General features: G+C 38.4%; 1 protein-coding gene across 13 annotated transcripts in view; it reads left to right on the top strand.

Annotated features, from left to right (window-relative positions):
• ANO5 (anoctamin 5) overlaps positions 1-12135 on the top strand; it is a 101226-nt gene that overhangs the window by 24982 nt on the left and 64109 nt on the right. For 6 of the 13 annotated variants that reach the window (XM_005300307.4, XM_008166263.4, XM_005300306.4 and 3 more), the window contains exon 2: positions 8217-8287. The exons of 1 other annotated variant lie outside the window; for it this stretch is intronic. In XM_005300307.4, coding sequence (XP_005300364.1) covers positions 8217-8287 — 71 coding nt within the window. Of the gene's footprint in view, positions 1-5140; positions 5186-8216; positions 8288-12135 lie in introns of all 13 variants that reach the window. 6 more of the 13 variants (XM_005300305.4, XM_005300304.4, XM_005300308.4 and 3 more) reach the window with 2 other exon arrangements.

Genomic DNA, 12135 nt, shown 5'->3' with positions numbered 1-12135 from the left:
GTTTAAAACAAATAAAAAGAAGTTCTTCTTCACACAGTGCACAGTCAACCTGTGGAGCTCCTTGCCTGAGGAGGTTGTGAAGGCTAGGACTATAACAGGGTTTAAAAGAGAACTAGATAAATTCATGGAGGTTAAGTCCATTAATGGCTATTAGCCAGGATGGGTAAGGAATGGTGTCCCTAGGCTCTGTTTGTCAGAGGGTGGAGATGGATGGCAGGAGAGAGATCATTTGATCATTAGGTTTACTCCCTCTGGGACACCTGGCATTGGTCACTCTCTGTAGACAGAATACTGGGCTGGATGGACCTTTGGTCTGACCCAGTATGGCCATTCTTATGTTCTTATGCTTATGATTGTGAATATAATGTAACTGGAATATGCTTTATGCAAAAGATCTCTTGTAAGGTATTATTACAAAGCTTATAATCTACTGAGTGTGTTCATCCTATTTGTATGTATGTATGTATGTATCATTCTTGTATCTGAAGCTAGAAATTTGAAGTATAACTCTGAAGTCCTATTGTAATTATGCAAAGTGTGGGCCATTAATAGTGGTTTGGAAGCTTGATGGCTCCCATTGACTAGGACAATTTGTTGTAAATGGCCCTGTTTACTTGTAAGTAAAGAACACTGTATAAGTGTGTGCCAGCCAGTGAGTAATGAAGTCTCACAGGACATGCGAACATGTCACATGATACTGGAACCCATCTCAGACCTGGTGCTTTTCCGTTTAGAAGGAAGGGTGGGAACCTAAAGAGAGACAAAAGATTCCCATCTTGTGCCAAAGATATAAAAGGGGGTGGAACAGAACAAAGGAGGCTGCCAGTCATGAGAAATCCCCGAGTTACCACCTGAGCTTCAACTAGCAAGGACTGTACCTGGGAAAGGATTGGGCCCAGATTAGGAAGGAGTCTAGTTTGTGAAAGAAGCTTATTGGAACATCTGAGGGTGAGATTTTATTTGTAATCCGTTTCTTAATGTATTAGGCTTAGACTTCCGTGTTTTGTTTTATTTTGCTTGGTAACTTACTTTGTTCTGTCTGTTATTACTTCAAACCACTTAAATCCTATTTTTACTACTTAATAAAATCACTTTTGTTTCTTACAGGAGTGGGTGGGTGAGATTCTGTGGCCTGCGTTGTGCAGGAGGTCAGACTGGACGATCCGATCATAATGATCCCTTCTGACCTTAAAGTCTATGAGTAAACCCAGAGTAAGTGATTAATACCTGGGGGAGCAAACAGTTGTGCATATCTCTCTATCAGTGTTATAGAGGGCGGACAATTTATGAGTTTACCCTGTATAAGCTTTATACAGAGTAAAATGGATTTATTTGGGGTTTTGATCCCGTTGGGAACTGGGTGTCTGGGTGCTGGAGATAGGTGACCTGCTGAGCAGTTTTTGGCAGCAGGCTAGCATGTCTCTCTCAACAGGGCAGGGTCCTGGAGTCCCAAGCTGGCAGTGAAAATGGGCTCAGAGGTAATCTCAGCAGGTCTCTGTGACCAAACTCGTCACACTGATTATGAGCAGAGACAAGATATTGCATTAGATGGTCCAGTGGGTAGCATCTGGGGTGGCAGATATTGTGTGTACATACTTCTGTGTTTTGCCCCAAACCCTAAACTTTCACAAATCAATATGGCAGCTAGACTAACGTTTTACCCAGCAGTTTTTTGATAACAGGAAGGGGCAGTTAACTAACGGTTAAAGTTAACAGGTATAAAAGGCAGCCTACCTTGACAATAGTCCCAAGGCTTACCTGTATTATTATTTCCATATGTTATTTCTGATAGAAGGTGATGAGGTCTGAGCACAGGACTGGGAATCAGGAGCTCTTGCATCTTAATCCTGGTTTTGAGCATCTCTTTCTTTGTAGGCTTAGGGCAGTCATTTACCTCTCTGACACAGTCTACTCATCTGTAAATTGAGGATAATAATACAAATGTACTTCCCAGGAGAACTATGAGGATTAATTAGGGTTAAGTAACATTGTTGATATTAACTTATCCATGCTATCAGTAGGAAAATGAAAAAAGAAGCTTTGTAAAATAAAATTATGGCTGCTTGCACATGGCACTAAGAGCTTTTTGCTTACTTTTAGCTTACTGGTAATTTTCTTAACTTTGTAGGGATTAATTGTGCCTCTGAGACAATGCCCCAGGTTGGAGTGAAGTGGAGCTGTGAGGATGCATTGGGATAGATTCTCAGCTATGCTAAAGACTTCACTTGATGCAGATGAGTCAGGGTGATCAGAGATGAAAGAAAAGAGGCCCTCAAACCACCTTTATGCTTCCCCACTTCTGGCTGTTCTAAATTATGCCTGGCCACACCTTCCCTCAAAGGTCTCTATTGCAGGTGAAGACAGGTAGAGTGCTGCATCACTCTGGTCATGTCCCTGCCTGTAAGTATACTCTTGACAGTAGGGCAGGAAGGTGATGTGGCCTGTGACAGGAGAATTCCTGGTTATTCCAGAGTTAAGGGTACGTAGAACGGTTAGAGCCTTATTGAGTCCAGGGTCTGACCCATTATATCTTATGGAGCTTTGAGGGAGCAAAGCTGCCATTTCATCCTTAAACAGGGTGCAGAGCATGTTCATTTCTGCAGCTGACCAGCTGGCTAGTGTGGAGGGTGTGAAGGTAGTGTCCTTCGCTTACACTTTGCACAGGCTAGCACTAGCAGTAGCGCTAGTCCTATGGAGTTCATCTCATTTCTCAGAAAAGATGTAATACACCTCTACCCCAATATAACGCTGTCCTCGGGAGCCAAAAATTCTTACTGCATTATAGGTGAAACCGCGTTATATCGAACTTGCTTTGATCCGTCGGAGTGCACAGCCCTGCCCCCCTGGATCGCTGCTTTACCGCATTATATCTGAATTCATGTTATATTGGGTTGCGTTATATCGGGATAGAGGTTTAGTTCATAACTGCAGTGAGGTCTTGCCTTACTAAGGCTTCATTGCTTTTTCAAAATACATTGCATATGTATACTAGTATATTGTGAAGCTTATAAATACAGTTAAACTACACATGTCAGGGTAAATGAACAGATTACATTTTATGATGCTTTTCCTTGATTTTCTTATCTTGCATTTGTTTTTTTACTTGCTAATTAAAAACATATTCTGCCATCTATGCTGGGTCTCCCTGCCATGAGAGTGAATTTACCTGGTTTCACCATGTTATCATATTAAGTCTAAGGCATTCATTTAGTCTCCTACCCATATATCTGCTTCTTCAAATGTGTGACTACCAGCCACACTGCACTATCTCACCTGTTGGTCATTGGAAGAGTACTTTATTGGTGACGTAGAAAATATGTGAGTATACTGCTGTCTAAACCATTGAGGATTTTGTCAGTGATCTTTCTGGAATGAGATGGATCTAAGAAGCGTAGGTAGATTTTAGAAGAAAGCCAATATTTGGGTTTTTGAAACACTGAATTATCTAAGGTTTCAGAGTAACAGCCGTGATAGTCTGTATCCGCAAAAAGAAGAACAGGAGTATTTGTGGCACCTTAGAGACTAACAAATTTATTAGAGCATAAGCTTTCGTGGACTACAACTCCCACCTGTTTATGCTCTCTGTATGTGTGTATATATATCTCCTCAATATATGTTCCATTCTATATGCATCCGAAGAAGTGGGCTGTAGTCCACGAAAGCTTATGCTCTAATAAATTTGTTAGTCTCTAAGGTGCCACAAGTACTCCTGTTCTTCTTTTTGTGAATTATCTAAAAAATCCATTTCTTAGATGCAGATATGTGAAATGGAATTGCTTTTATTTCGGGTTTTTGCTTGTTACTGTATTTCTTTTTTGCCTGGCACACATAAGGAAGACCTTTTGTGTAATTCCAGTAAAGATGTAGAATGCTATGTCTAATGTCCTGTACTGTAATTACTTAAGAAATTTTGCACATTTATGCCCTCCACATTTATGCTCTATGCCCTCCACTTTTCTATTCCTGCTGTTGACTTATATGGGCTATTTTACAGCAGTCTGATCATCCTGGGATGTGACTAAAGTGGAAAGTACCTGAAATTCTATGGTTGTGCATACATACAGATAATGAAATACGGCCTGGGATTTGGTTGGCAATACATTTCTACTATCACCTCCTGCAAACAATGGCTGCTTGTACAACCAAACTGACAGCTTTGGCCATGGGAGGGAGTATAGTGATTCAGGGGTAACATTTTCAAGTGTCTAAGTCCCATTTTCATAAGTCTCATTGACTTACAATGAGATGTAGGGTCCTAAATCACTCAGGTGCTTTTGAAAAATTTAGCCTCAATTATGTATCCAATTGAAGAGACATCAGAGACAGTGGTTGTAGTGGGAAGGCATTTCTTTCGGAAACCCCATGTTGCTGACTATGGAGCGGCAATAACATTTACTCATATTTAAATGTGGAAACCTGTCCTTATCTTTCTAGAGTGGATTTCTATAGATGTAGTTTATCCTGTGATTATTTCCTAACGGCTTGAGCCATTGCAAAGGCTGACAGCAATTTATGTGCTTGAATTCTGCATTGTAAGGTGAATGAGTCTAATTATTTTCCAATAGATGTGTTCATTGCATACTCCTTTGAATCTGTAGTCATTTTAGATCTCGGTTTACCTTTATTAGACAATCTAATGTTGAACAGCAAAACAGGGCGTCTGCTGCTGTTGTACTCTGTATGTGTGGAAAAATGCATTCTCTTTTGTCATCTTTGGCAAGCGGAAGTAATGTTTACTGCAGATGTGACTGTCCTTTTCTTTCTGTTGTGGCTGTCATGCTGTTTTAGGCTGCTGAATAAGATGCTTGTCATCTTTGGCAAGCGGAAGTAATGTTTACTGCAGATGTGACTGTCCTTTTCTTTCTGTTGTGGCTGTCATGCTGTTTTAGGCTGCTGAATAAGATGCTTGTGTAAGAGGGTGAAGGACAAAAATGTACACTAGAGATTTTTATTTTAGGAGGGAGTCTTATAAAAATCATGCTGTTTGCTCAGTTGATAACCCTTTATCTCTAATGGCTTGTTCTGGTTATGGCAGCTTTGTCTGCTGCAACAGGAGAGGTCTGTACTAACTGTATCATGATATAAAATGGATGTGACTTTCAGGCTTTTGGTTCTTATTGTAATGTTTTTTCCCTTAAAGATAATATTGCAGTTCTCACCAAGTTCAAGCCATCAAGGTCAGCAGGTATTGTACTAACCAGCTATATGCCTTGTTCTCTTTTTTGTGTGTCATCTTTTAGTATCTCTCTTTGTTCACATTTGGAATTTAGATCAATTGTGTCATAGATATTTCATAAAACCAGATCATAGCTCAGTGAGATACATAGAACCATGTTAAATTTATAACATGTACCTCATACATTCTAATGTAAATTCTTGATTGGAAATAGAGATTGTCCTTATTAACACTATTGAGGAAAGACACTTTTTTTAAAATGCAAATACTGCCAAATTCAGATAGAACTCTTTTCACTCCCAGCATATATAATCAGCTATGTTATGATAGGTCAGTTCAATATTTCAATTCTGAGTTATAGTTTCCCTTGAATTTAGTGTTAAACTCTCCTACTCTACATTCATGATAATACAACATGATTAAAAATTGTAAGGCTTTCATCCCAGACTGTCATTGTCTAAAGTTCCAGCTTTCTTTAGGTATTTTGTGATATGAACAGCTTTGTTTTTCAAATAAATGGGACAAATATAAGAATACTAAGCAGTCAAATGTCCTTTTTTGTGACATGCCTCTCATGTTAAGTGCAGGTCTGTTTTCTGTTGTGTGTTGAGTATTTGTGCTGTGCTGAAGATGTACTGAATTAAAAGGTCAGTGCTGAAACCTTTTTCCTTGTCTATACTTCTGAAAATCTAGTGTTATTGTTTTGAAACAAATATTCACCACAGGAATTATGAACCTCTATTTTGAGAAGAGCAGAGTTTTGTCTGGTCCTCAAAGTGGTACCTAAAGGATAGTGGGATATGAAAGGAAGAAAATAATCCTGTTACTCCTGAGCTGAATTTTCAAGGATGCCTTAACACTGGCCTGTAAATTTGCATCAACAAACGTGCATGTGCAGATCTCCAAATATGGGTACACAAACAGAATTTGTATGTGCAAATTGTGCAAATATGTAACTGCAAATTTAACTATGCTGGCATAACTGAATCGTATAGACATAGCTTGCACCAACACTGTGGGAACACCACCTCCCTGAATGACAGTGACTCGGTCAGTGGCAGCATTCTTCTATTGACATAGCTGCATCTACACTGGGGGTAGGTTGGCATATGGATTTTTTACACCCCTGCCTGACATAGCTATGTCCACCTAAATGTTAAGTGTAGACCAAGTCTCAGATAACGTTTTATGGGGAAGCTTCTGGATGTTATAGTAAATTAATGTATCCGTTGTTTAGTATCTCTTCACCTTAGATGGTGAAAATATAAAGAATATATTTTAGAAACAAGCTTAAATGGACACACATTACTTTAAGAGCATTAAGTTTGCTCTTAAAGATAAAGTAAAGAATTTATTTTTACCCTGACTTGCTTATCATAACTTTTGGAGAAAACCAGATGAGTGCCAGATGAGATTTTGGCATCAGATATGGATACGTTTGCAGGCACTAGAAGTGTAATAGATTTGTTACTTGGTTTATACTAGTGAGGAAAAAAATACACAAATAAACCAACACTGAGATTTGAAACAGTTTGTGGAAAGGAAAAAGGCTGATAATGCAGCACTTGATGTGAATTGTCGTTCTGTCTTGTAGAGCAACTCAGTGAAATACATGTTTGTCTGTGGTGTTTCTTCAAGCGCTTCTGGTAAACCGCATAGGCTTGATTTTAGATGTGCTAAGCCCCCACAGTTAAATTCAAATGAATGGGAGTTACAAGTGCTCAGCACCTCTGAAAATCAGACCCTGTGCACATCTATGTTCTTGGAAATAGAGGGAAATGATGATGATCTTCCCTCTCTATAAATGCTCCAATGTGTGGATCAAATAATTCTCTTATTTCTCTTGTTTCTTTTAAAGGCATATTTTTCCCTGGACAGCCAAAAATAAACCGTCTTGTTAACCTTGTGCAAGAATGCCTCTTTGTAAAAGTGAAAGGCTGAATTGACAACACTTCAACCCTATAGTGAATACTTGTTTCGCTATATGACTATACAGTTCATAGTAGCAGAATGTGGAACACACACTTTTTTCCTACATTTAATTTTTTTTCTTAATACAAGGAAATTCTATAAAATGTATTTTATTTTTTTTTAGAATAAAACCTGAATATAATAAAAAAGTTGACATGTCAGTAACCTTTAAACATTAATAAAAGAAAAAAACTCAAACAGGGACAGAGTCCATAGCCTCCTTATTAGAGTTAAAGCCAATATAAACCCTAACTCCGTAGTGATATTTATTAACTCTGCCCTTGCAGAGCATCTAGCAAGGAGAGGCAGTCAGTCATTCTGGTATTACAGTTCAAGCACAGGTGTGGGTGCGATAGATGACAGTGATATCAACACCAAGCACTAGTATTGTGGGCTGAGTATCCATGTGGTAGGTAATGCTAGTGATCAGTGCTGCTGTCAAAGTAACACCATGAAGTCCCTTTTCCTTTTTTTTTTAAACAAGGAGTTTGGTAATCTGAGCTGTAGTTACCCCTCCTGAGTCTCTTGCCATATCTCCATTACACAGGCATCTGTGATTCACAAAGACCTCTTGTGAAGTTTCAGAGCTGTACTCTATTGATTTCCCAACAATGACAGGCCAATTTCAATTTCTAGCCAACATCCTCAGGGAAAATTGAATTTTCAGAACTCAGGCAGCAGGGTTCTCAATGTGTGACCCTTATAGATATGATCCTATCAGACATTCCATGCAAGAATGGATTTTATCTTCTGAGATTTCTGACATTCATTTATCAGAGTTAAATTTATTTCTGTGACTGCAAGGTTACAACGAGCTAGTGGAACTTGAGCACAACACTTGGAGTATTTTGTCTCCGAGGCTACAGGAATCATCTGTGAAGGAAGTTTCTGGTTGTTGTTGAGAAGTACAACTATTTCCCAGCTTTGGCTTTTGATTTTTTTTAATGTAAAATTAGTATTTCTAGCTTGATGCATTTAATTTTTGCTTCACTTACACTTTCAAATATAAAAAGGTTTTAAATAGGAAATACATATTTTGATGTGATTTTTTTTCCCCTGCACCCTTTAGGGGAAGATAGCAATGGACCTTTGTGTGAAACTATTTCAAACACAGAATCAGAACTTCCAAGCAACTCTGAGGTAAGATACAGGATATGTGCCATTCACTTTTCAAGTTTGTGTACATCAGTTGTAGGCAGGAAGGGGAGCACCGCTTTGGGAGATGGAATTAATCTTGATTAATAGTATGCCTTTAGATCTATTGACATTAGTTTGTCTAACCTGATTTAAATACTTATAATATTATCTATGCAAACACTTTCTTCCTTCACTGGCTTTGTGATGAGCAAATCCTACCTTAATATTGTCCCTGTACATAGCATGATTATATATTGAATCTTGCAAAAGAGTGTTACAATATATCAACATTAAAAATATGGCATGCAATTTCAACTGTAAGTATTTCCAATATCAATCTGAAATGAGAACCACAGTGCAGTGTCTTGGCAATTGGGAAAACACAATGTTTCTGAATAAGCACAAAACAGGATAACACAGCACATTGCTATATGTTACAAAACCTTATGATATTGGCCTGTTAAAGAGACAAAAGGTGTATTTGCATTCCTGTGCCCTAGGAATTATTTGAGATACAGCTGTTGAACTTGGTCATGAAAAGGATAAAGGAAATTGTCTAATTTGGACATGTGAGCCCATCTGTTCAGTATAATGGTGTACAGTTCCAGGTAGTGCAATAACAAAAGGTATAATTCGTTTAACAAAGCTCACCGTATCTCATTTAAGTATATACAGTACATTGTTTACTTAAAGAGAGGGAAGTGTATGTTCCCTATTTTTTAATTCAAGTTTAAAAAAAAATCTAAAAAGACAATATTGAAGATGATATTCATTTTTTATAATGGTTTAATGATTTTTAGGGGATGCTTGGGACATCTAATCCCCCAAGAGTTTCAGGTGTCACAGCAAGAGAAATATGTGCCCTAGGAATATATTCACATGCTTGCTACGAGCTACTAAGCTGAAACAATATCCTTCAAACCTTGGGCATTGATAGGCCTTTTGCTACTACTGCTAAACCATTTAGGTGGTGAAATCTCTGTTCCTATCACTAAAAGGCTTACACAGAGTTGCTTCCATTTTCTTTGCACTGGTCCATCAAAAATTGTTACAGTAGGAAAATATTAATGGTCCCACTTAAAGGCACAATGCAAAGGGGTTTAGAGAAAGGAATTAAATCATAACATTAAAGGAGAAATGAGAAGACAGCATACTCCTTTCATTAGACCTATCAGCTTTGATTTGGTTTAGTTTGCAAGCATATCAAAACATCACTCCCCTTGAGCTGTTTGTTTTGTTTGGAAGGGAACAGAGGCCTGGTCTACACGGAGGGGGGGAGGGGAGGGTTGATGTAAGATACGCAGCTTCAGCTACGGGAATACCATAGCTGAAGTCGACATATCTTATTCTGACTTACCTCCCGTCCTCATGGTGCGAGATCGACGGCCGCGGCTCCCCTGTCAACTCTGCTACCGCCGCTCGCTCCGGTGGAGTTCCGGAGTCGATGGGGGGCGCGTTCGGAGATCGATATATCGCAATCCCCGATAAATTGATCACTACACGCTGATATGATCGCCGTGGAAGAGTAACCTATGGGTTTGTTTTTGGTCAGTCATCTAGATGAGCTGTTAGGATTTTAGGTTTTTTTATGAAAGGATAATCTCATTTGGTTTTGCGTTTTTTTGAGGGAGGGGTTGCAGTCATATGGAGTGATTTTCCCCCTGTAATTTATACCAGTACTTTTATCAAAGGATGATTTAGTTAAAAACAGAAAACAAAACTATAAACAGCTCAAAAAAAAAAAACCACTCAGAACCTCATCTGGCAACAAAAATCTACAATATTTATTTTTTCTTTCTTACCCACTCTGTTCTTATTTTTCCAGTCTCCCTGCATTTGTGACCTACTTTGACATTACTTCCCCTCTCATTTCACTAGGTACTTTATTTGGGGGACGGGGGAGTCTTGCTTGATTTGCTTCTTTTCTCAGTCTCTCCCAAGCAGGATGCAAGCCCGATAACATTTGAGTGGAACTTTCTATTTCACAGTGTTTATGTGGGTTTGATATTGTGCAGAACGTGCCCTTTCTTAAATTCAGATCAGTAGCTTTCAAATGACAGGCACTAAATTTCCTGAATCTCTCAGGATGCCTTCAGTGCAATGGGAGAAGAAGATCTTAGCAGTTTCCAGAAAACAGCCGATTGGGGAGGAAAGGACAGGGATTCTTGTAAATAGCTGCAGTAGAGAGGACAGTGTTTCAAATTGCTTTCTATGAGTCTGTCATCTGAGACTGGATGCAATCATAGCATGGATTAGAAAATAACCCTGCCTACCAGTCGCGTCCAACGTTCATCTTTGTAAATAGACTGCTTGGCAGACGCTCAGGGGATCTTACCTCGGTTATCCTTAAATCTCCAAGATATACATAAATAACTCTAAAGCACTCAAACAAGTGACAAACAGAGCTCATTTAAGTTATAATGAGCCTGATTCTCTGATGCATTTTATCCTATCTCGTCACTTAAATGAGTGCAAAGATGGTGGAAAGTGAATGTAAAATGCTACCATTCCAATTTGGTAGCATTTTACATCACTTTTCACGGGTGCAATTGATGACACAAATTGTGAGGCAGCAGAGAATCACTGACTTTATTGCTTTCCAATTCTTTAACTTCAGAAATAGAGGAGAAAAGGGCACAAAAGAAAAACAGTCCAAATTTTTGGGGTTAGAAGGGAAGTTTAAATGGATTTTTTTTAATGAATGACCAATTAGTATACCAGGTATTGTAGCACAGGGGAAATCAAATCAACCACAGTTCTTTGCCCTCTGTGATATCTGCACAATATGTATACTTGGGTAGGTTACAGATGGAGCTTTAGTTTAATCTTTGTCTATCTGCTACTATAGATTCAATTAAGAGATTAATGTTACTTGAACATAGCATTTTTTTGGTTTGTTGGGTTTTTTCCAGTTCCTCACCACCATAGAAGGCAATAGCATTACTCACATAAATCAGGTGGTGAACCTGTTAGAGCTGTGTGAAAGTGATGAGAATTTTTTTTGCAAATTTATGCTCCAAAATGTTCATCATTTTGGGTGATTTTATGTGTAAGAAATTTTGTCTTTTGTGAAGTTTTTGTGAAATTAAAATTTCCATCATGAAAGGCTCTCAGCACCGTCATCTCTTATTAAACGAGATCATTAGCTAGTTTAAACTCCCATCGTTCCATTGTAGATAACGATGCTACACAATTTACACCAGTCGAGTGTCTGTCCCACTGACTTCAATGTGAGCTGCAGGTAGTCAGCACCTTGAGGTACATGTCCCAAAATGAGTTAAATTTTATCTGAAAGAAATAGCAAACACCAATTACTTTCCCATTTTAGACAGACCTATTTTCAAGTAGAAAAAATGCAAAATACCACTTTTTGTAAGTGTAAAATCAGATCAGTTTCAAAAAGTAGAAACAATTTTTTAAAAATTGTAATTTAAAAATTTCTTGATTTTTGTTGTTGTTGTTGTTGCACAATTCTACCAAATGCATCAGTGAAACTTTGCTAGAGGAATACTGTATACAGATTGAGTACAGAAAATGTATAGAAGGTCAGATTTCTAAAGCACTCAGCTTTGGGCTAATTCTGCTGCCACTGAAGTCAAGGGAAATTTTATCTTTAACTTCAGTGTGAGCCAGTTCTGACTGGTTTTGAAAACCCCATTCATATTTCTTCCTGTTGTTATTGTTTGTATAGTGACAGTGCCAAGGCAACGTGCACAGACACGTGATAAGATCTATGCAAAAGATCTTGCAAATTAAGTATATGAGGAGAGGGTATTCCATCTCTCTGACCAGTTTGACACTTCTGAACTCCAGTAATGTCAGTGAAATTATTCATGTTTTACACCAGCGTG

Source organism: Chrysemys picta, chromosome 4 (assembly GCF_011386835.1).
Source record: "Chrysemys picta bellii isolate R12L10 chromosome 4, ASM1138683v2, whole genome shotgun sequence".
Taxonomy (NCBI): Eukaryota; Metazoa; Chordata; order Testudines; family Emydidae; genus Chrysemys; species Chrysemys picta.
This window is presented reverse-complemented; position numbering and strand designations above follow the sequence as displayed.